The sequence below is a fragment of the Arvicola amphibius genome, chromosome 18 (assembly GCF_903992535.2).
Source record: "Arvicola amphibius chromosome 18, mArvAmp1.2, whole genome shotgun sequence".
In the NCBI taxonomy this organism is placed as follows: domain Eukaryota; kingdom Metazoa; phylum Chordata; class Mammalia; order Rodentia; family Cricetidae; genus Arvicola; species Arvicola amphibius.
In genome coordinates, this window is record NC_052064.1 from 28773215 (window position 1) to 28798907 (window position 25693).

Here is a 25693-nt window from a genome sequence, read left to right on the forward strand (position 1 = left end):
TGGATCAGCCCCGGGTGCAGAGACACCGAGAAGTCTACGCTACGTGAACGTGATGCCAAGTGACACTGGTCCCATATGGGGGACCCTCATGATGCAGAATTAAAAGCCTCCCTTTCAAAGCCGAGGACGGAGGAGCATAAAATAGAGGCTTTACTGTTCTAAGTCACTCCCCACTCCCATACTCCCATTCTCCTGCCATTTGCCTGTGATTTCCCCCCCCCTCTCTCTCTGTGTGTGTGTGTGTGTGTGTGTGTGTGTGTGTGTGTGTGTGTGTGTGTGCGTGCATGGTGGGGGTGTCCCTGCAAAAGCCAAAAGATGGTGTCAGGTCCCCTGGAGCTGGAATACAGACAGTTGTGAGCTGCCTGTGCTGGGTGCTGGCGCCTGAACTCAGGCCCTCTGGAGCCTCAGCAGGTGAGCTGAACCACGGACCCATCTCTGCAGCCTCTGAGACACCCTTTAACCCAGGCTGAACATCCCTTATCCAAACTGCCTGAGCCCAGACGTGCTGCAGATTTTGAATTAGGAGGAAAGGATTTTGTTCCATTTGACCCCAGACGACACATGACATTTTCGTCTGCTTTGTATATACCTTAGAGATATCTGCATTCTGAAGGCAGCCTGTCATGTTAAGCTGGGTGAGGAATTCCCCACTAGTGACATCATGTCAGCACCTGGAACACTCAGAGTTTGGGCATTCAGATGAGGAAATGCTCATCTTGGTGACGATATTGTTACTGGGGGTCACTGGGTACCATTATCACCTGATGCTTATTTTACACATAGATTCTGTCCACAATTTTCCCTGGACAAAATTTCCGCTGCTAGGATAACTGCCCAGGTATGCACTGGCTCTTAGCTATGGTCTGTGCCAATACCACAAAATGTGTGCTTGTTTGGAACACAGCCCAAAATGCCCTCCGGCTGCCAAAAGAAAGATCTGCTCTTGAGAATAAGAAATGCCCACAATCTAACCCTGCTAAGGCACACTTGACTTCCCATACATTATCCTTGTTTCCTGGAAAGGCTCACCCAAGAAATAGGACACTGTACACCTGGGAGCAACATGAGCCTTCCTGACATGAGCCTTCCTGTGCCCACAGCACAGCTCCATCTTTACCATGGTGCACGTCACATCTGTCAGATACATGCCCCGTGCTCATCTTGGCATTGCGCACTTTGGAACATTGACATTTCCCTTGGCTACTGCAGACAAAGGCGAACACTTAGTCCAGGCCTTTTGCCTACTTAGTGACAGCATTTCCTCCAGATTTTAATCTCGTCAGACAAAATCAGGAGAAAGGAAAGCAGTCAGCCTGGATACAATCTACAGAGAGGCCTGCATACAGTCTACAGAGAGGCCTGCATACAGTCTACAGTGAGGCCTGCATAATACAGTCTACAGAGAGGCCTGCATACAGTCTACAGAGAGGCCTACATACAATCTACAGAAAGGCCTACATACAATCTACAACGAGGCCTGCATACAGTCTACAGTGAGGCCTGCATACAGTCTACAGTGAGGCCTGCATACAGTCTACAGAGAGGCCTGCATACAGTCTACAGAGAGGCCTGCATACAGTCTACAGAGAGGCCTGCTTACAGTCTACAGAGAGGCCTGCATACAGTCTACAGTGAGGCCTGCATACAGTCTACAGAAAGGCCTGCATAAAGTCTACAGAGAGGCTCTACAGAGAGGCCTGCATACAATCTATAGAGAGGCCTGCATATGTCTACAGAGACGTATGCATACAGTCTACAGAGAGGCCTGCATACAGTCTACAGAGAGGCCTGCATACAATCTACAGAGAGGCCTGCATACAGTCTACAGAGATGCCTGCATACAGTCTACAGAGATGCCTGCATACTTCTACAGCAAGGTGTGTGCACACTGTTTAGGTTCATTCCAGGGATTTGCCTGGCAAGCATTCAGATGAAAAACCACATAATGGTTTTGGAAAGCTATTTGGTGAGCTATCCTGAGCACACAAGAGTCTAGAAATGAAAGCATTCATATCCTTGAATCTGAGGAAACATTGAAAATACAGAGAATGAAAAAAATCTCAGACCAGTAAAGAGAGAGATTAGAGCTGGCATGAGTCCCATATTTGCACCCATTTTTAAAAAACATAAAGTATCTTATAAAGTTGTGGGAGTTCATTTCATGCCTGGCCATGAGGATATTTCCAAACTCCACCTGCCCACTCAGAGAAACCTCTTTAGAAACTGACATGGCCTCTTCCATCTATTTTTATACCTTTATTGAAGCCATAACTACCTAAAAGGAAACTAATATTATTTGTAGTACAATTTCAAATATATATTCAGAGTGTATACACACTTTGTGCCATACGTCGTGTATAAACTCATACAAAGTGTGTGTGTATATATATATATATATATATATATATATATAGCATATGTGTTCATGTAGACTTTAACCAGTTTTATTTTCTTACAATTAAAAAAACAAGATATCCAGATGTACTGTTTGTCTGTAATGCCAAGTCTGACAAGAGAGATAGGAAACAGACATTCAAAGCAATGTTCACTTAGTCAAGAATCATTGCCAACAGTGTCTCCTGCTGTGTTTCATGTACAGATAAATTCTGATCAAATACACTTTGATGAGCAAAGCAATTCTGTTCCATTCAACTAGCGTTGCCGTCTAGTAAACGATCCATTCAAGCATCCACGAGCAGTGGGCTTTTGAATACAATAGCTACCTACCTGACAAAATCAGGAGTTCAATGATCTCTGCATCTCCCAGGAAGGCAGCCACGTGGAGCGGGGTTCGTTTCTCAGAATCCTAAAACAAACAGTATCAAAGTAGACATCAGTCAGTGGCAGTTGTATGGTAGAGCAAGGCTTGACGGTCAACCTATGCGTGCGAGTTTAACAAAAACCCCGGTACCGGTCACGAGAAACTCTCATACAACTGGTTGGTAGGTTGTACAAATTACTTCCCAAAATGATACAGACTGTGACTGCTACCCTAGGGTTCTCCTCAAAGGATTAAGGAATGGCCCTATTGCTAAAGACACTGTACATGCAGGGCACACACAGGACACAAGACACAGACCGTTTGAGCCAGATCTAAGCCGGCAGTCTCCTTCCTACAGCCTAGCTTCCATGGCACCAAAAAGTACTATGCAAGATGCCGAGGAAGAGAAACAAAACAGCCTACCCAGCTGCAATGCCATGAACCACACAGTGACCAGCCTGGCAAGATATCCCCAAAGGCGCAACAGTGCGAATCTCCTATTGGTGGAAACGAAGAGCTGTTTAAATGGACTTATGGCCAATCAATAAGAGAAAACAATGCCTGGACTGGACACCTAGCAACCTCCCCAGGGCTAATGACTCCGTGGATCTTACAAGACCACCCACTTCCGCCACTTTGTTAGGCTAGCACAACTGTGCGACTAGATTCTAAATCTTATCCTTATGCCCACAAGGAAAGGGCAGCCGTCACCCTCGCCGTCACCCTCTAATCCGAGAGGCTCCTCTCGAAAGCAAACTGAGACCACTGCAGAAAACCATAACCCAACACAGGGCAAAGACAATCGATGAATTGTGCGAAGCCTAGCCAGTACACACGCATATCCATGCACACACACATACACAACTGCAGCATTGACGCCGTATCTACGGCTCAGGGAACATCACATGAGAAAACTGGCTCAAGATCCTACGGATACACAGCAGAGCCGAGGTTGGACCTTCAGCTGGCGGGCTCTAGTTGACGTCCTTGACGAGGGATTTGACACACGCCAAGAAACAGCATGACGTCGCACGGGAAATACGGCCTCCCCGTCTGTAAATTGGAGGTAATATCTACTTTACAGGTCTAAGAGGAGTCCAGACGATGCAAACGAAGCCCCAAACAAGCAAGAGGCTGCATGCAGCAAGAGCTCCACACGGGGACACTAATGCCAGTGTGCAGAGACAGAGACACGGAGGGCAGTCTGTGACCACGAACCGTGGCACGCGGTGGAAAGCTCGGGCAGTCACGTGACTGCGGCGGCTCTTAGAGCTGCATCAACCCAAAGGCTGTTTAAAACAGTGTGCGCTAGCATGAGAAGCGGGTGCATTCATTTGGGCAATGAACCATAAAACCCCTCCAAGGTTGAGATTTCCTGGAAGAAAGTCCTTACGCTGGCTGCATCTCAGACGCTCGGTCACACTGAGCTGAGCGGTTCATAAGCAGGGCATCTTCCACAGCCTCCCATGATGCCTCGGGATTCCTGGTACTCACCAGTGATTCTGTCTCCCCTGCTACCACTTGACGGTATAATGGACCTAAACACCCCTTTTAGCCCAGGGATATTACTGTCACGGTCCAGGCTCTCCCTTTCCCTCCTCTCTTTCAGACTACTGCCACGTGCATCCCAAGTCTGAATCAGGCGGCAGGCAGGGGACGTGACAGGCTCTGCTTTTCAAGCCACGTTAGCTGTTGGAAGACCCGGGAAGTGGTTTTATGGACGGACACTAAGTGAACAGAGAGGGGAGCGTGAATTACACGGAAACGTACACTTATGTGTGCAGGCGATACTACTGAGAACTGAGAACAGAGCAGTCTGTAGCTGGAAAACAACAGTAGATATCGGAGAAGTCGGTTGGTTATATGACCATGGTGAGCCCTGGGTGACCCTAGTCTCCAAAATAAAGGTTCTTTGTCTGAAAATCAGCACGCTAATGTAAGGATCAGGTATATTCTTACAGGCAGTAAACTACAAAACCATCTAAGACACAAATATTTTCCTTCTTCCACCGATTCACCCCACAAATATTTGTGACCTAACTTCTTACTTTCTCTGAATCCTCACTGTGCCTGCTTACCTTTTGTTCTTGGGCATTAGGACGACAGTTTTATAACTGCACGCTCTTCGGGGACCTGAATTAGATCCAGGGCTTGGTTGAACTCAATCTGGCCCAAGTGATTTAAGCAATGAGAATCCTAGCTCAGATGATGACTTCATCTGCCCCGCAGCAAATTAGTGCTCCGTTTGAGAACTTGGATTCAAATGAAAAGAAAAGGAATTCCAGCCTCTCTCCCTGCCCTGCAGATTTGGTTGGTCTATCATTACAAAGCTGGAATTGCTAACTCCATGGTCCCTTATATGACACAGCGTGTTCAAACTAAGGTTCCAATAATTGTAGGAAGGCATGTAGGAGTATAAGGTCATGTTGTACAAACCCTTAATATGAATCCAAGTGTTCCTATTAATATGTGTTCAAAGGTTTCCTTAGCTTGTGTAAAAACCACCCAACTGACATTTCCCCCTTCAGCGACATGGCAGACACAGAACCTGCCACATGGGACATTTCACCGAAGCAAAAGAAGACAGTCAGGAGCTAGAAAGACCTTAGCTAAACGCAGTACATCTTCATTGCTGACCAAGGTTGCTAACGCACGCTCTCCGGCAAGGAGCATGCACTGTACAAGGGCCATGAATGAGCCAAGGCTGAATGACAGAGTTAAGAGTTTCACTGTGCTCAATAAGTCGGAACTCACGGGCTGTGGCATGTCACTTTGTCATAAGCTGAGCCAGCGGTGTCAGAGGCACATAGGAGGAAGGGGGACACCAGTCAGGATGCTACTAGAAAGGAGTTCTAAGATACTACACTAGCGTGTCTGAAAGAGGCAAGCCTATCCGGTAACCACACCACGCATTCATTTTACTTTTCCCAAACTGCTTGGATTGTAAAGAATCCCTACCGGGGGAGACGCACCACGGTGCTCTCAAATTTTATTATCTTCATTTAAAAGAAAAGGAATATAAGTCCTGCCTAGGTTATAGAATTCATTCAAACACAGTAAATTAATGTTGAAGTTTTATGTGTCATGATCCCAATCTGAAATACTCTTCTTAATAAAAATGAAAGCAAGGATATCATCTTAGAATTTCCCTTGGCAGGTCTAAAACCCTTTGGTTCTAGTTTGCTTTGTGTTGCTATGGCAAACACCACTACCAGTATCAGCTTGGAGGAAAAAGGGTTTATTGGGCTTCTACTTTCCAGTCACCATCCATCACTGAGGGAAGGCAGAGCAAACTCAGACAGACATGGTGAAGGAACGCTGCCTACTGTCTCAAGAGCAGCTAACTTTCTTATACAGCCCGGATCTACCTGCCTGAGGATAACACTGCCCACAGTGGGCGTGGCCCTCCCACATCCATCAAAGCACTCTCTCGTAGGCGTGGCCACAGGTCAATCTGATGGAGTGAGTGATGGAGGCAATTCTCAAATCATCTTCTTCCCAGATGAAGTAGGTTATATTGAGTTGATTTTCTCTTGAGTCCTCCCAAAAATTCCGAGGCGGGGCAGGGGAGGCTGATGAGTGTATAGAAGGTGCAGTAAACATCCTTAGAATGGAGCTGATGACAAATTAAATAGAAGGAGACCAGGAATGGAAAGTGACTTGGGAAGCAAGGCTGGAAGCAGAAGTTGCTTTTACAGCTTGGGATGCAGATGCACCAGGTCGGTCCTTCCAATCCAGGCCTGGGTGTGGGAGACGGAACACAGAACTGGAACTTAGACCTTCACCTAAGAAATGGCCTTTGAAGTGGAAGCTGGGCTTGCAGGAAAGCTTTCACACAGGCATGTGGCGGGGGGCACCTCGTCCTTGGCTCCTGATGAGGGATGGAAACTCTCCAATGTGCATCTATATTCCCAGGATTTCCCCTCTGTGGTTCAGGATTTTGAATTTATAATATCCCTGTAATACACAAACTTTCCAATGGAAAATAGGTATAAAACTTAGTTCTCATTGGAGAGATAAGTCCTCTGTTCAGTGAATCTGGGACACCATAGATGAACTCTCCATTGAAGATGAACTTCTAAGCCTAAGACCCCTGTGGAAACAATTCACCGCCAGCAAGAGATGGCAGACGAAGCCAGCAAGAACTTAAGATAACAAGAAAACCACATAGAAATTAGGTTGATGTCTAAACTTTAAGACACAAAAGACAAAGTCGATGCTAAGGGAGAAGCCATTGTGTCTTAAAAGAGCAAGATGAGGAAGCCAGGTGGGCGGTGCTCCGCTGTGGAACCAACATGCAGGAGATGGGGAATCATTTCAGTGCGGGACCGCAAGACCACATTGCAAACGGTATGGTTAAGAAAAGAGAATAGCCGGGCGGTGGTGGCGCACGCCTTTAATCCCAGCACTCGGGAGGCAGAGGCAGGCGGATCTCTGTGAGTTCGAGACCAGCCTGGTCTACAAGAGCTAGTTCCAGGACAGGCTCCAAAGCCACAGAGAAACCCTGTCTCGAAAAACCAAAAAAAAAAAAAAAAAAAAAAAAAAAAAAAGAGAATAAATACATATGAATGAAGCACTGTGGGAAGTGACACCCATTACACTGCAAACTATCTAAAATTTTTGTCTGAGAATTATTGAAACTAGAGGGGGGAAACAGAATATGAGAATTGAGGGAAATAAAGCACAGTGACTTTACGGTGTGTTTTATAATAGTCAGCCAAGTTCCCTGAAAATAGAATCTGTCAGATGCCAGAGGCTGTAGAACAGTGGTTCTCAACATGGGGGTCACAACCCCTTGGGGGGGGGTCGTCAAGCCTCCCTTTCACGGGGCTGGCATATCAGATATCCTGCATATCAGATATTTACCTAACAGTAGCCCCTGTCTTGAGGGTGAAGAACTGCATATCGTGTGCCTTGCGGATCCTTGGCTGAAAGTGAACCATCTTCTTTGCATTCTAAATATCTGTCCTACAGCAAACGCTCTTCCCTGGACATGACTAGTACTCAGGCCGAGGCAGACCATGAAGCAATATCAGGAAGACAAGCCCATGAAATACGGAAGCGGAGTCACCTTTTCAATTCTAATTCCCACTAAAATCAAAGATGCTGGGGAATAACTTGGGTTCAACCAGCTTGACTTGCTACTGAGCAGAGACCGCCTGAGACATCCTTAGCAGATGTCCCAGGAAACTCGAAACACACAATGGGTACCTCTGAGAGTAGCCTGCAGGTTTCTGTGGCAAGACAGAACAGATTTTTTTTCAAAGGCTTAGGTAGGCAGGTGCCGTGTTTTCTTATAACCCTTGTACACCTCTCAATGTGACTGATCAGATCAGCCTTCACCCCTTCCTAGGTAGAGGTTGGCCTGGCTTGGAGCCTTTCTGAACATTCTGTTGCTGTCAACTAGAACCATATTGAATGATTAAATCTGTTAAATTATTTAACATATTAAATCAGTTAAATCCAATGAGTGGGAAAAGTGGGTATTATGAGAAGGTGGAACAGGCAGTAAGGTTCAGCTGGTGCGCCAACGTCTACCCGAACCCTTAACTGGTGCTCCAACGTCACCTGAATGCCCAGCAGGTTCTCCAATGTCTACCCGAACCCTTAGCTGGTGCTCCAGTGTCTACCCAAACCCTTAGCTGGTGCTCCAACATCACCTGCACCCCTAGCTGGTGCTCCAACATCACCTGCACCCCAGCTGGTGCTCCAACATCACCTGCACCCCTAGATGTTGCTCCAACATCACCTACACCCCTAGATGGTGCTCCAACGTCACCTGCACCCCTAGATGGTGCTCCAACGTCACCTGCACCCCTAGCTGGTGCTCCAACATCGCCTGCACCCCTAGATGGTGCTCCAACATCACCTGCACCCCTAGATGGTGCTCCAACGTCACCTGCACCCCTAGATGGTGCTCCAACATCGCCTGCACTCCTAGATGGTGCTCCAACATCACCTGCACCCCAGCTGGTGCTCCAACATCACATGCACCCCTAGATGGTGCTTCAACATCACCTGCACCCCTAGATGGTGCTCCAACGTCACCTGCACCCCTAGCTGGTGCTCCAACATCGCCTGCACCCCTAGATGGTGCTCCAACGTCACCTGCACCCCTAGCTGGTGCTCCAACATCGCCTGCACCCCTAGATGGTGCTCCAACATCACCTGCACCCCTAGATGGTGCTCCAACATCACCTGCACTCCTAGATGGTGCTCCAACATCACCTGCACCCCAGCTGGTGTTCCAACATCACCTGCTGCTGTGGGATCCTACGTGTCCCAAAAAGTAGCATTAATGTGACCCAGAAAAAGCCCCCTAAATGAGTACTCTTGTAAGCTCAGTGATTTGTTAGACAGAGACATCAACTCTGAGGGGTTTTAAGTCTGTATTTATATTTATCTCTGGCTAGCTTCGGCATACGTACGGAACAATTGGAGACCCCATTAAAATGAAACTACCGGTACCAAACAGTCCAGGCCTGGGAGACAGGGATGCTAGAACCTATCATTGGGATTAAAAGGCACGGTTGGTGATGCTCACGAACAGGCCGGAGCAAGCCCGGAGCTGGGGTAGGAGGTGGGGAACACTGGCCCTGCTTCTAAAAATGAGAGTTTGAAAGCGGAGTGGGGGAACAAAGGGCTCCATTCGAGGGCTTCAGAAAGAACAGGAAAAGGAAGCAAGATGGCAGTGTCGAGCCTTTCTACTGTGAATTCTCAAAGAGACTGAGGTAGGCTGGGAGATTCACTCCCTGGCCATGTTACGGGGCAAGAACCCGAGTTCTCAGGAAAGTCCATTCAGAGGGGGAGAAGCTGCTGTATTCCCAACAGGGCTGGGTGGGGACTCTCTGCCATTCTTGGATCCCTAGAAGCCTGGCCTCAGACAGTGCCAACAGCCTGTGGGTAGCTGGACATCTCGAATAGCACACAGGGTGGAGGGCAGGCTGAAAGGGCAGGAGGGCACCGTTACTGTGTGCTACCAGGAACCCCAGGCAGCTGAGCCTCAAGGCTTTCCCTCTGAGGTACCAGGCCGTCCTCTGCAGGTGGTACACCGCGGGGACCATGGTTCAGACACTCTGCCACCCAAGAGCCGTGCCCAAGAGCCCTTCCCACAGCAGTGGCCAGGGCACCGCCACACCAGGGAAGGGACGCCAATGGTTAGAATGCTCCATCCAGTCTAGGAACCCACAGGCCATTTTTCCTACTACCCACCCTGCCTGCTGCTCCCTGCCCTTGCCACAGCCCAGCCCCTCCCCAGGACCTTCCCTATGCCTGCCTTCAGTCGGGTCTGTTTCTTAACCGGAACTGCCTTCCTTCGCATCTCTGCACCAGAGGTGCCCTATTTTAGGGGCCCGGCCTCCTCTGGCTGTCAGGACCTGGTCTGTGCTGTTTATCCACGTCAGGCATTAACCACCTCTGGATGGCAGTACATCCTCACGGACTCCGTAGCTCAAGGGCTCTAATTCAACAATGACGCTGAGAGCCAAAGGATACTGGGCAAGTTCCTGGGCCCCTCTCTAAGCCACCATTTCTCTGTCAAATGAGCATCCAATACTTTCCTGCTGAACCGCGGGGTGAAGTGTGGCTTAAAAGACACCTGGCCTTTTCCTGCTGGGTAAGGTTGGTTCTCAACAACCACGGCCCATTACGATAGCCCATCCTTCTACTCTCCCGCTAATGGGCTCCTTCTGGCTGGCTGAAGGGAAAAAGAAGTAAAGATAGAGTGGGGGTGAAGATGGATCCGGGAGAAGATTTAGGAGGCTCTTGCCGAGACTGGCCGAAACTCCAGATTAGACGAAACAGCGTTCGCCAAACGTGAAAGTAGACTTGTCCGGGAGTTCAGACAAACGCCTCCCACAGTCGGTCCTGGGTCTAGAGAATCACAGGATCGCAGCTCGAAATGGAGGCATGCCAACCACTGAAGGAAGGGTGATGGGAGCTGGTGGGACAAGTCTCTCGTCTTTGGTGAACGAAAGCTTCCCATTGCCACCACCGCTTGAAGTTAGCTACTGGGTGGCAGAAAAATAGTGAGGCCAGCCACAGTAATCGGATCATGCGAGGCGTCCCTGGCCTCCTGCCAGGGGTATCTGTGAGCTTGGACTGGGGACTGGTAGCCTGGGAGAAAGCACCCGAGGGGTCCAAGCACTAGGGATGCTCGGAAAACTCTACAGAGAGAAGACAACGAGCAAAGAGACCAGCTGTTGGGGCCCGGAAGTAAAACCCGTGGAAGCGTCCAGTGGGGGATGCAGCCGACGTGTAAGACGACAGTACAACCGCACGCTCACACCTATAGAGGGAACCTGGTTATAGGAGGGGGCTCTTAAATCTGGACTTTTTATATAGTGGCCCTACAATGACAAAGAAATGGGAGATCGTTATAAAATGAAAGAAGGATTTTTCTGAAGTTCATGGTAGCCTTGCAGAAGAAGGATGAATTGGTGTTTTGCTCAACCTTTAAGTCCATATTTTAGCAAAGGCAACAAGCAAGTATTTAAGAGTTCATCAGACTCCAAAAACCAAACCCTAAGTTGACCCACAGATCTGTTTGGTTATCACACATTTTTTTTATATAAATTAGGATATCTTATTTTTGGTTGGCTTGTTTTGTTTTGTTTGTTGCTTTTGGGTTGGCTCTGATGAAGGCAATCCCTCATGCAGCCCTGAGCTCAGGCTGACCTCAAACTCGCCACACAGCTGCCACCACTGCCGCACACCCCCTTTGTGTACTGGTACCGTCTCCGCGACTCCACAGCCTTTTGGTTGTCAAGCAAATCTGCATTTCTTTCCCAGGCACAGTCATGTCTTCCCGAGAGTAATGCAACTGGGAAGCACCAAACTGCACCCTGAAGACAGGCTCGGGGCATGCGCAATGCCACCAACCGAAGTGCGTGGCTTCTGACACCAGGCATCGTAATTCCATGGAGACAGCGAAAGGCCCTGTTCTAGCGGGCTCACGATACTGTGTTTGTGCATTGCTGAAACAAAAATACCCAAGGCTGGGTGGAAAGGGGGTTTGTTGGGAAACTCCAAAGAGCATGGGGAAGTAGAAAGGAGACAGGCCCCTGTGGAAGAGATCAAGGATGAGGATGTCATGACGTTATCACAACCCTATCCTGTGTCAGCACCGACAGACAGCACCAATCCAACCCTCGGGCCAAATCTCCCTTGGCCTAACCACATCTAGCAGACGGTCAGAAGCTCCGCGTCCCAAGAGAACCATGCTAGGAGCAAAGTTCCCAGCACACAGACCTTTGCGGGCTAAGCCATAGCCACATCACGCAGAAATGGGAAGGGCAAAGGTGATAGATCAAAGCGAGGGCTGCAAGAGAAGCTGTTCCGGGAACTGAGATGTGCTCTTCCAGGGATGGGAGTCCTCTCTCCGCACTTCCTGGAGTGTCCCTCACAGTGGGTGGGGACTGTATCATCCCCGTCACACGGGAGACACGGGTGGGGACTGTTACATCCCATCACATGGGAGACACAGGTGGGAACTGTAACATCCCAGTCACACAGGAGATAGGGAAACACAGTATGTGCACTTCCCAGCCTGGGGACACACGGCAGCTGTAGACAGCAGAGCCACTGCCCGGGTAGCCCACTTATTACAGTTTAAGTCCACAGCCACCGTTCTGACGTGTCTCATGAGTAGATTCATTCCCAGGTCACATGGGCTTCATGGAAATATCTTTTAGGAACCCCAAATTTTCTCATACTACGAACCCCAAATTTTCTTCATACTCATGAAGTCACCTCTGATGTGATATTACTTTGTGAAGACTGAGTGAAGGTAATATCTTCCACAAGAAAAAACATAGGTCTGACATATTCAAATAACAGGTAAAGTGTTTAAGCTAGTGGGAAGTAACAGATATAGGGGTTGGGTCTATTAACTGAGCCCCTGTGAGCTTAGGTGATGTGAATGTGTTCCCAACTGTACCGAGAAAAATAAACCTTCCAAGTGATGAATACGCACATTAATGTTTGAAAAGCATGAACTACCCGGTAGACACATGATTACTGTGATTACTGTGGCACACACCTTTAAGCTGTGTCCACTCTGAGGGAGCCCTGGCCCGGAAAGACAAACGCCACATGCTTGCTCTCACGTGTGAATCCTAGCGTCACAATCTTAGGTTCCTGTGTTTATGTCAAAGCAAGCATCTGCAGAGACCAGGAAGTGAGACAGGAGCCACGGGAGGTGGGAACCTAAGGGAAAGGTCTCGGGTGGGGCGGGCGGTAACACGCTGTGAAGCAGAGGTGAGAATACCAGGAAAGGTTCATAGAGTACAGGATGGGGACAGGTGGGGGCCAATGGGAGGGGTAACCCGAACTAAGGATGGATTTTTCAAGACATATAGAGAACCTATTACTTCATCAGCAAACTAAAAAGTAAACGTTTTAAGCAGACTTGAGCAGAAACACCCGGCACAGATGGAGAACGCTGTTCCCAGAAGCCATAAAGGCTTAGATGAGAAAGCCCAGGGTGGGATGAGCTGTTAGCCAGGGCGCTCCCAGACGACCCCAAAACACGAACAGCTAATGTCATCGCTCTTGGTCAAAACAAGATGGCAAGACCCTGTGGCTGGGGATAGCACACACTTTCGATACAGGATGGAAATAAATCAAGCTGGAACCGAGCTGGACGCTTCCTCCCCACTGGCTAGGACTATAGTGTCAGAAGGTACTATGTAAGTTATTATGGGGGGAGGGGAGGGGCTCAGCTGTCTTACACAGCTGTGCGCCCTGAGTACTATAAAACCTACTGGGCTGCCAGGCAAGATGAGCCTGTTAGTGCCAAGTGGCACGATTGTTTTGGAGATGACCAAATGCTTTCTAATCGGGCTGGAGGTCCGCTGCACAAGACGGAATACTTACCTGGTACTGAGATCTGGTCAAAAGACCACAGATGTGGGAGCTGGAGAGATGGCTCAGAGGTTAAGAGCATTGCCTGCTCTTCCAAAGGTCCTGAGTTCAATTCCCAGCAACCACATGGTGGCTCACAACCATCTGTAATGAGGTCTGGTGCCCTCTTCTGGCCTTCAGGCATACATGTAGACAGACTATTGTATACATAATAAATAAATAAATAAATAAATAAATAAATAAATAAATAAATATATTTTTAAAAAAGACCACAGATGTGGAGGGTCACCGGCCTGGAAGGTAATTTGCCATAACACTGTGCCAAGAGAGCATGAAGCCAAACAGCCTTCTAAAGGCTTGCCTTTAAATAAGTGGGTTAAAGTTTAAAAAAAAATAAATAAATAATAAAAAAAATAGAACGCCTTAATAATTGCTGTATTCTTTCAACACGTCATTTCAGATAAATGTGGGGAAGAGATGGTTTTTCAGCCTGAAAATATAACACAGACCAGTGTCTCCCAGCCACTCAGGTCCACATGGAGAATAATGTCTAACACCGTTCAGTGTTACTCCAAGGAGGAAGGGCACCGGATGCCCCAGATCAAGCCTCGTGGGTGACCTGTGACCAGGTCAACCCTGTTCTCTCATGCCCTGGTTTAAGAACATTCTCTAATTCTCTAATGGCATGAACTAGGGTTGGTTGCTCCACTTCTGAGGGCTGGGCAAGCAAAGGAGAGCAGAAACGTTATTAACCACATCACCAGCTGCAGGCCAAAGGTCATCCTTAACACGTGATTTAACTCAAACTGTCCAACTCTTCCCTTCACTTGGCTCTACTTCCCAATCATCTCTCGCCAGAGGCAGCATTCTAATTCCGGCAGCCTCTTCTCGCCTGGGACCCCATGAGCAGAATTTGAGTCTGGCTACCTGCCCTCCACGCTTGAGCGATCGGAGACCTTTGCAAAAATGCTTGTCTATGGCCTTTGAGTTGCCATTGTCAGAACTTCAACTACACGCTGGCCGCCGTGCAGACAGAAAGCCCGCCACGTATAAAAGCCAAGCTCAGACAGAGAGACTTGTGAGTGAACCCCAAAATAATTTCGCCTTCCATTTCAAGTCACCCAGCTAATGGAACTTGCCAACTAATCCCAGTCCTGAAAGGGCAAAGGTGACTCCGTTATGTTCACAGCTTGTCTGGGTTGGGAATCCTGGCAGCTGTGAACATAACGGAGTAGCTGTTTCATGTTCGTTACATAGCAACTGCCAATCTGTGAGATCCTGGCATTCTCTGTAACCACAGAAAGATACATGTTGTTTACTGTTCAATGGCCTTGTTTGCTTTCTAACGCAAGGCAGCTAGGCCATCACTGATAACCACTCTATAGGGAGCGCTGTCAACAAGCACGTTTATTAAACCCCACCCCCTCTCCCAACAGTCAATTACTGTGTCTGCAGAATAGTGGCCGCTTGCTTCACTGCCCCCAGAAAAGCAAGTCTTCAGTTCTGTCTTCTCTCAGAAACAAAAGGACTCCTGATGCCCCTTGTCCCTCCTCCTCTCTGCTTCTCAGGCCAGGAGCCACACTTGGCAGCCAGCTCTTCCCTGCCCTTCACATCTGGCCTGTCGTCGAACCTCAAGGGACCTGTCTCCACATCTGCAGAGAAGCCGTCAGTGTATCCCCCGCCCTCCTTCCACACACAGAAGACATCTACACGCACATGGCAGCGCGCCCACTGCTACCATCCCGCGTTAGAGTCCTTGTTCATATCTTCATCCAACCTGAAGAATGTTCCAGTCTTCTCAAGATGTCCAGCGTCTCACGGCCAGACTCAGTCTAAATGTCTCCACCGCTACAGAGGCCTTTCCTGGCTCTTTAACTGGGAGCCATGGTTCACGGCTAGCTTCCTTCTCAGCAGGCTTCTTAGTTTGTGAGTACCAACTGACCAACCTTCTCGACTACCACTACACGGCAGGTTTCTGAAGACAGCGACCAGGCCTATATTCAACGCCAGCGCATACCCGGTACCTGACACAGGGTGCTCGGAAACCTTGCTATAGCTGCTGAATGAGTGTTGACTTCTATGTCATAAAGCTGTGGGCCCATGGCAGCCCCCAGTCACTCATCAGAACATCCCTTCTCTTTACTTCCAGTCTGACTGTGAGCCAGTCCTCAAAGTGTGGTCCCCAAACAGCAATGCTGGCAACCCCTGGAAACTGACTGGAAGCACAGCCCCTTGGGCCCCTCCTGGAACCACCGGGGTGACGCCCATCAGCCTGTGCACACTCTGAGATCTTGTTGCACGCTGAAGTTCAGGAAACAATGCCAGAGACCATTCTGGAGGCTTTCTGAAGTTGTCTGTCAGTTTGGATGATGGTCTTGTGTTAACAGTAACATTTGGGGAGAAGATTGAGAAGTCAGAAACCTTGAGAAGCATCCTGTTAAACTGACGTCCCATGGGGAGAAACCTTCAGTCTTTTGTACCGTAACGTGTTATGAATCACGAAAGCCTGAGGGAATATGTAGTACAAGAGTATTTAGCCACTGAATTATCTCTTCTCCCTCCTTAGGAGGGAGTCTCGTTCTGGACTCTGGGAAACACACTTGAGATGCTACCATGGTACACTCTTCCTTAGGGGGAAACCTCAGCACCATTCTGTGTCAGTGTGCCCGGTGCATGTGAACACATGCTAACAGTGCATGTGAACACAGTCATGCTAACAGTGCATGCGAACACAGTCATGCTAACAGTGCATGTGAACATAGTCACGCTAACAGTGCATGAGAACACAGTCAGTCATGCTAACAGTGCATGTGAACACAGTCATGCTAACAGTGCATGTGAACACAGTCATGCTAACAGTGCAGGTGAACACAGTCATGCTGACAAGTGTCTGAGTCACTACTTTGAGCTCCATGTATCTTCATGGATTGTGATCTTAGGTTTGAAAATAAACGCTTAATATTAAGCATATGTGTGTATGTGTGTATACACACATACACGTGCGCGTGCGTGTGTGCACATGCCAGTAAGAAAAGAAAGTTAGCCTTTGTGAAAGCCCGTAATGTTTATAAAGACAGACAGGGAAGAATAGAGACTGTTGGCAATCACCAGCCAAAGGCCAGTTTCCAGCGTTTCCAAGTCTCCTATATGAAGTGAGTGGCAGGAAAATCCCCCACTAAAGCCATGCTAATGGAGCTGCAGAGAACCAATTCCTATCCGGGCCTGGTTTAATGGAGTGGGTGGAGATTCCCGATGATGGAGCGGCTGCACGCTGGCCAGGTGACTGAAAAATTATTGGTCCCAGCTGACAAACAGTAACCTTGAGAAAGCTGAGCTAGCTTGGGGAGGGGAAGTTAAAATATTCATACCAAACATCCAGGGTTTACTTAGTCAGGGCTAATGATTGGCTTCTTAATGAGATTTCACAGGCTCCGTTGAACACAAAAAACATTTGCTTCACTAAAAGCAAACAGGACTGTTTGCACTGTAACCAGACATCTGGAGCACAGAGGCAGGCGTGTGCAGCTCCCGAGGGCGTGCAGCCACAGGAGGGGGCCATGTGGGACCAACAAGCTTAGAAGGTGCGGGATTTTAATGCCGCCAACACTGATAAAAATTTGAGGCAGTCGTGCCGAACGTGGCACTTCACAGAGGCAAAGACAACCAAAGAAAGTTAACCCAAAGTCCACGGTGAGTCCAGGAAGTCCTGGGGGGGGGGGGACTAACTGCAACCACTCTACATTTCAGGCTGTCTGTCCTTACTCAGGTCGCATGCTTAAAAAAATTCAACAAAATAAAACAAGAAATTCCTGAAGGCAAGAGAAGAAAGACAAATAGGTAGAACGTTATAGTTTTAATTTTTTACACTGTGTGTGAATATGTATGTGTATGTATGTATGTGTGTGTATGTGGGTATGTGTGTATGTGGGTATATGTGTGTACATGTGCGTATGTGTGTATGTATGTTTGTTCATGTGTGTATCTGTGTATGTGTGTATATGTATGTGTATATATGTGTGTATGTGTCTCTGTGTGTGTATGTATATGTGTGTATATATGTGAACGTGTGTATGTATGTTTGTGCATGTGTGTATCTGTGTATGTGTGTATATGTATGTGTATATATGTGTGTGTGTCTCTGTGTATGTGTGTATTATGTGTATATATGTGAACGTGTGTATGTATGCTTGTGCATGTGTGTATATGTATGTGTATATATGTGTGTATGTGTTTCTCTGTGTGTATGTGCATATTATGTGTGTATGTGTATGTGTGTATGTATGTTTGTGCATGTGTGTATTCGTGTATGTGTGTGTTGGTGTGCATGTGTGTGTGTGTATATATACATGTGTATGTGTGTGTGTGTGTGTGTGTGTGTGTGTGTGTGTATTGTGTGTGTATAATTCAGAAGTCAACTTTCAGGAGCAGATTCTATCCTTCTGCTGTGGGTTCTGAGGACTGAACTCAAATCCTCTGACTGGCTGCCCAGTAACTGCCTCCACCCACTGAGTCATCTCACCAGCCCCCAGAGCACGGGATTTTTAGTAAAATCCTGTTCTAAATTCTTTTCTATTTTGTGTGTGTGTGTGTGTGTGTGTGTGTGTGTGTGTACACCATGCAGGTCCCAGGGATTGGAAGCAGGTCATCAAGCTTGATGACAAACGCCTCTCCCCACTGAGCCGTCACTGAACTAGTCTATGTAACACTGTCACGATGAGTATGTGTCATTATACATGTATGTGGAAAGCCATAGCTTGGGGACCACTCAGCTGTTTGAGGCTACTGATTAGTATGGACTGAGGACTAAATGATATTGAAGAATGTTTGCTAATTTTCTTTGCCATCATAAAGAGCATCGCACGTGCGTCTGTGTGTACGTGCATGTGTTTCTGTCAGTGGCTCTTTGCGATGAGAAATAAATGCCTCGCATTTGGTATCACTGAGAGTCGCAAATCTCGGGAATGCGCCCTTTCACCGCAGAAAGACGCAGTTCGCTAAAGCTACTTCAGGCAGGGGAGGCGGCATAATGCACATGGATGGACAATGTAGCGGTATCTCTAACACTAACATGGGATGGCGGAACAGCGCCATGAATGACTTCTGTCAGCCAAGGGCACAACACAGGGGTTGGGGCAATCTGTGCCACTGCCAGTCATCGCCTTTGGGAGCTCTACCAAGTGGCCTTTCCGGGACCTCATCTGTGAAGGCAGCTCACTGCAGCTCACTGCTTCTCTGGACAGCCCCATCTACTATTTCTTATCCTTGGGGTTGAAATCTTATTTTCTACAGCTTACAACCACCTGCCATAACGGCAAGCCTGTTCCGGTTTAACGCGACCGTGTTCACTTGATCTGTGTGCAGCGGGGCTCCTGTCCTAAGTCGAGAGTGCCGCCATTTTCCTCCCTGTCTTCGCCTCTCGCCGTGGCCAGGCTCTGTCCAGATGGCTGTATGGCGCAATAAGACCATCCTAGGGCATCAGGGTGCTGTCACATGACCCTAACGTGTGTTCCTACTGAGTTCAGTCTCTGAAGTCTGGACTTTTGAGGTTGTAAATTAAGATGTTCTTCTCTACCTTAAGCCCAGTGTGCTGATTCCAGCGGAGGTTTATAAAGTCTTCCTAGTGACCGGCCACATCTAAATAGGCTTACGTGGATACCTTAGGCCGTACAACAGTTACCCCACATTTCTAGGCTCTGATACGCCACTCACGACAGAGGCCACAGAAGGATCCAAAGTGATCGTCCTGACACGTCACAGGTTCCTCCAATCCACCTAAATTCTCTCGGCCTTCCAAACAGAACATCCACCTCCCAGCTGAGCCCTGGACAACACTGCCTCCTAAACTGTGGGTCACGGCCCAGCTGAATATGGGGGCCATGAAGAAAACGGCAATCGTAAGAAGTGTCTGAACTTGAATGGTCAGATTTTAGTTCAAACTCAAACACATAAGGAGCCAAAGGTGTTTCTAGCCAGCTCGCCCAGGCTGTCCTTCATGGCACTGCACTGTGCAAGCCTTCACGCCATATACCAACCAATGCTGCCTGCAGCCCCTCGGCTCAGTTCAAGACTGCTGTAGGTGACAGACATCATCGCTGCCGTACAAAGGTTTCGCTCACTTAGAAATTTTGTGATTTTTTTTTTATTGTGGAAAACAGAACATTTTGCTATCTCCCTCTTACATGCAACTATCAAATTAGTGTATCTCTGGGTTCCGCTGTGTGAGAATATTTGATTTTCAAAATTGCCATTTGAAGCCTACGAGATGGCATCATTGGTAAACATCACTTGCCTTGCATGCGTGAAGACTGAGTCCAATTACCAGAATCCGAGTAAAAGAGGCAGATGCACACCTGCACACGTGCCCGTGTGCGCGCACTGAACTGTTACTTCAATGGGTGGCTTGAATTCCGTAAGAGAGGTTTGTGCAATACATTTGGATTGTGGCAGTACTTCCCACAATGCTTTGAGAAGGTCCTAACCATATACATGTCTGTAGACCGAAAGGCATGAGAGATCGTCTCTACCCTGTGTGTGTGCCAAACACTCAGACAAGAGTCCGTTCTTTATGTAAAACTCTAGAGCTCATCAAGAAGCTGGAAGGATTGCCTGGTGGTTAGAGCATGTGCTTCTCTTGCAGAGGAACTGTATCTCACCTCCAGTACCCCCTACGCTAGCTCACAGTCACCTGTAGGTGCGGGAGGATGCAGTGCGTCTGGCCTCTGCGGGCTACTGTGTTCACATGCAGTTACCCACACAGACACACACACACACACACATACATATATACACACACACACACATATATATAATTCAATATAAAATAAATCCTTAAAAGTGTAAAAACAAGAGTTTTGACAGTACACCATTCTCATTAATATGTACATTAGCTTTAGTCATTAATAAACAACAATATTATATGTATACCAAAGGATTGTTTTAAAAGAAATGCATCGCGAGTAAATAGTTCATTATTACACCTGTTTTATGCACCTACCTACTCAGGGCTGCATAAATATTTCTTGAGCAAAAAGTGACTGAGAGTGTGGGGACCGGTTAAGGAGCCTGGCCCCGCGTGACCTGACCAATTAATTCTCCACCAATCTCCCTGGTCCCTAAGGAACACTGGCGACGAGAGACTAGGCCAGCACGGTCATCACAGCCTACAAGCCCGTGATAGTGGGATCCAAGATCTCTTTCCCCGTGTGGCAGAGGGAGTTGGGGGACAGGGAGTCTGGGGGGCTGTGAGTGGAACAAAAGGAACGATACCCTCCAACAGGAACCCTTCACTGCGGAAGGCAGCCCCCTCCCCCCCCACCGTGTTTGCCACACTCAGCTGTCAATCACTCCTGTATTCACCTCCCCCTCCCCTCCCTTCCCGGCTGCCACACACACAGCCAGCAAGGGCATTGGATCAGCTCCTGAAGGCAGGCCTCCAGCATGGCCTGGGTTTTCCCCCTTCCAAGTTCATCAGAGTGGTTTCTCATTTCTTGACTTCACTCTGGGAACTCCGTGCCACTGCTGTGTCCCTGGCGCTTCTCAACAGAAGTCATGACTCGGTCAATAACGGAAGCATTCAGGAGATGCCCCCTAGATAATTTAGTAGAATCACCGACACCCCGGAAGACCAAAGCCGATGGTGGGGGCTTTTCAGGGGCACAGTGTCACATGACATCCCATCCGCCCCTGGAGCCCGTGTGGCTACATGACAGAGGTCTGCTGGGTGAAGGGAGACTCCCACCTCCTCGCCGACTCATGCAAACCACACCTTCATTCCAGGGACCCCACGTAAGTTGGGGACACTCTCCACATCTGCTGCTGAGAGAACTAAGCTCCCCTACTTCAAACGTTCATCGGGCATCTACGTGTTACCAGAACGAAACCTAGCTAACTCAGTGACATAGCTGGGCACAGCCCAACCAATTTGTACCAATCGTCAATGCTTGTTGCTTTTCCAAAAAGAAACAAAGGCCATTCAGAGGCCAGTACAACTTCCTGAGGTGTAGCTAAATAAAAGCTCTGTTTGCTCCTGACCACTAGGAAAAGGTTGTAACCCTGCCTTAGGCATGCAAGGGCTTGGCCCGCAGCCACCAAAATAGTCCTGACAAATTCCTGTGATGTCAAAGCTCTTGACAGGGAACTAGCTTCATGTCCTCCTGGGCACACCCCACAGGCCCTGGACCGATGCCCAGCTGCCTCTGTAAGTCCTCTGTCCCTGACTTCAACTGGCTTACCTTGCAAAAAAAAAAAAAAAAAAAAAAAAAAAAAAAAAAAAAAAAAAAAGCATCTCAAGACATAACCCTGGTGTTCTCTCTGCCAGCTGGGGAGAAGCTGCCAAAAATGCTTTCCGGAGAGCCACACCCATTTGTACTGCCTCAGCACAAAGGCTGCTCCAAGGGACCTGTCTTGGAAGGGAGCCACCAGCAGACCTGATGGAGAGATACCTGGGGTTATCGCCCTGGGGTTATCACCCTAGGGCAAAGCTCTGCTTACACTGAAGACCTACTAGACTCCCGGTCTTTTCTGCTGAACACTAAACTTGAAAGAGGACTCTTCTCCCAAGGGACCCGAGCATTTTGATCATCAGATGACATTAAGCAAATTAGCAGCCCCGTCCTACACCTAATTGCTTGTTAGGCCTAACTCTAAGAAACTACCAAAAGATTGAGCTGTTGGCTAATGCTTTTCCCTTTGTTTAGTGCGGGTGACTTATTGTATGGGACTGCGCAGATGTGTTACAGGTGCTCATCTCTTGATGGATGTGCCATAGGCCTTTTCAGGAAGGCAGTGAAAACCTTGACCCTTTCCCCAGAAAAATACGCATATGTTCAAGCATGCCTATGGTTTAGACAACTTCAGAGATGGTGTGAGAGTTGGGGAGTCCCACGGTTCATCCCAGGGTCAGAGTACCTAGAACAAGAACCAGCCAGACTGGGTCTGGCTCGGCCCAATGCCTCGGCTCAGCAAGGGCGGGGCGAAAGCAGAACAGACAGGATGCGTAAGATGAATGGCCACGCTCCAACAGAACTGTGGACACTCAGGTTTCCGCTTCCGACCAATCGCTCGTGGCAAAGAATGTTATCCTCCTCGTGGAAAAAATATCAAAAGCTTCCCTATCCGCTGGCCCACAGGCGCAGGCTGCCAGACCTCACCGGCCAGCCAAGGGGTACCACGGGGTAAGAACTACGCTACATCTTCACTCTCTCTGCCTTCTCCGTCGGGGGGCGGGATCCTTTTCTCACCGCTGGAGTAACCGTGTTCAGCCTGGCGCTGGAGCCAGGAGAAATCACAGGCATGCTCTTAACACCCGAGACGGGTGCAGCTCGCCCAGAATGCATTGCTGGCGACTCGGCTCCGTGCTCGCCGTCAGATCTGCTGCTTCATCTCAAGACGAATAAAGATGGGAAAGCAAGTGGGGTTTCCCCTCTAGCCTCAACTCGGTCATAGTTTTTGCTCTTCCTGGGTTGGCAGGGAAAGTACAACACCCCAACCTTCAGAAAGGTCACTCTAACCGTATAAAAGTTCACGGAGATGTACAGAGATTACAACTGGGGACACGCTGACATAATTCCCTACTGTGTGATGCTTTCATTGATGAGTTGCTTAGACTAAAGCCATTTTAAGGATACATATGACTGTATCCTCAATTTGATTTTTTTTTTATTTTTGCACAGGGCTGGGGGGTCCAGCCCAGGCCTTGTGTGTCCTAGGCAAGTACTGTCCCACAGGGTGACTACTTTCTTCAGCCTTTAAATCTTCACAACAATATTTCAATATAATTGATGTAGTCTAACCCTAGAGTTGCATTGCGTGGGTTTTTAAAACAATAACCTAAAAAGCAGCCCAGGGTTCTAACTATGTCCTACAGTACAGAAAATGTCAACGAGCCCTTCCTTGCTTGCCCCAGAAGAGGCCCTGCGGGACCATAGCATCTCTTACCAGTGCGTTCACATCTTCTGTCTTGTGGATGAGCATGCGAATCTCTTCTGGATCACCACTGAAGATGGCTTGGACCAGCGGCGGCTGCAAAAACAAGAGACTGAGAGTTAGGACCTTTGCTGACACAGAGGTCTGCGTGCGTACGCAGACAGCAGGAAGATTCGTTCCCAGTTTGTTCAAGAATCATCAAGGAGCGGGCAAAGGTAAATAAGACCCTAGCTACAAGCACAAGGAGTCTAGTGGGGAGATAGTTACATAAAGGAATAACTTCAGTACAACCTGAAAGCCATGACACAGGGCCACTGTCTGGGGCCATGAACTAAAACAGAGTAAGAAAATCTCCCAAATTTCATATTGTCTACCATTGACCCTTAAAGTTCCTATCGAGGATATTACCAAATGCAGGATTTCTGAAGCCACCCTTGTTATGGACTAAACCTTGTCACCCCTAACGCAAATATTTAAGTTTGACTTCGAAAGTTACTGGACAAAGGACCCTTGAGAGCTTGTTCAACAAATGGTGCTGGCATAACTGGATATCAACATATAGAAGATGAAAATAGATCCATATCTATCGCCATGAACAAAACTCAAGTCCAAATGGATCAAAGATGTCAACATAAAGCTGGCCACACTGAACCTCATAGAAGAGAAAGTGGGAAGTACACTTGAATGAGTTGGCACAGGAGACCACTTCCTAAATAGTAGCACAGGCACTAAGAGGCACAATTAATAAACGAGACCTCCTAAAACTGGACATGGTCAACCAGACAAAATGGCAGCCTACAGAATGGAAAAAGATCTTCACCAACCCCACATCAGACAGAGGTCTGATCTCCAAAATATACAAAGAACTCAAGAAATTAGTCATCAAAAGAACAAACAATCCAATAAAAACTGGGGTACAGACCTAAACAGAGAACTCTCAACAGAGGACTCTAAAATGACTGAAAGACACTTTCATATTGAGTGAGGTAACCCAAACCCAGAAAGACAGTTATCACATGTATTCACTCATAAGTGGCTTTTAGACATAAAGCAGAGAAAACCAGGCCACAAATCACAATCCCAGAGAACCTAGACAGCAAAGAGGACCCTTAGAGAGACATACATGGATCTAATCTACATGGGAAGTAGAAAGACCAGATCTCCTGAGTGAATTGGGAGCATGGGGACCGTGGGAGAAGGTAGAAGGGGAGGGGAAGAGAAGGGGAAGGAGTAGAGAAAAATGTAAAGCTCAATAAAAATCAATTTTAAAAAATGTTAAAAAGATTAAAAAAAAATCACCCACATAAACCAGCGACCCAAGGAACTTGTTTGTTGAAAGAAAGAAAGAAAGAAAGAAAGAAAGAAAGAAAGAAAGAAAGAAAGGCCTAATTGTTTCAAAATGGAATATTCAACCTCTTTTTCCCCTAAACTTCACATCTTAACAACTACATATATGTATTTGCTTACAACAATTGGAAAAGTTTCAGTCTTGACAGTTACCTGGGTGATAGCAGTATCACAATTTGACTCAGGAGAGGAATCACCCAAGAGGTGATTATTATATTATTATTATTATTATTATTATTAATTATTAAGATAAGATCCCTGAGGCCCTCTCCTGAGGGTTCCGGCTGAGTATCTAGAAAAGGGGGCTGTGGATCTGGATGCTTAATAAGTCACCTCCTAACTCTTCGGAACTGGCCCCAAACACGAACCTCAAATGATGTCACCGGCTTCATCTACCTCCAGGTCTCCTCTCATTTGGAAGTCCTTACCGCCCCCCCCCTTTCTGTCTCTCTCCTATTGTCTTTGTCATAGGCTTTTTGTTTGTTTGATTTGCTTTCTTGAGACAGAGTGTTGTCCTTAGCTCAGGCTTTCTTACAGATTTGGGGTCTTTTAGCCTGTGTGTAAGTATGTGCATGTGCGTGTATATATGTATATGATGTGTGCCTGCACATATGGAGGTCAGAAGACAGCCCTGAGTGCTGGTCCCTCTCCTTGTTTGAGACAATGTCTATTCATTATTCAACACTGCTCCCAGCAGCCTAGCTGGCCCACAAGCTCCCACAGATGCCCTCGTCCCTCCTTTCCACCTCACCAGACTTCTGGGATTACAGACACAAGCTGCCATGCCCAGTTTCCACA

The 25693-nt window shown here is 47.8% G+C and overlaps 1 protein-coding gene across 3 annotated transcripts in view; it reads right to left on the minus strand.

Annotated features, from left to right (window-relative positions):
* The window catches only part of Ankrd44 (ankyrin repeat domain 44), a 220552-nt gene that overhangs the window by 104994 nt on the left and 89865 nt on the right, over positions 1-25693 (minus strand). For all 3 annotated transcript variants that reach the window (XM_038315493.1, XM_038315491.1, XM_038315492.2), the window contains exons 2-3: positions 23561-23644; positions 2728-2806 (exon numbers count right to left, since the gene is read on the minus strand). In XM_038315493.1, coding sequence (XP_038171421.1) covers positions 2728-2806; positions 23561-23644 — 163 coding nt within the window. The remainder of the gene's footprint in view (positions 1-2727; positions 2807-23560; positions 23645-25693) is intronic.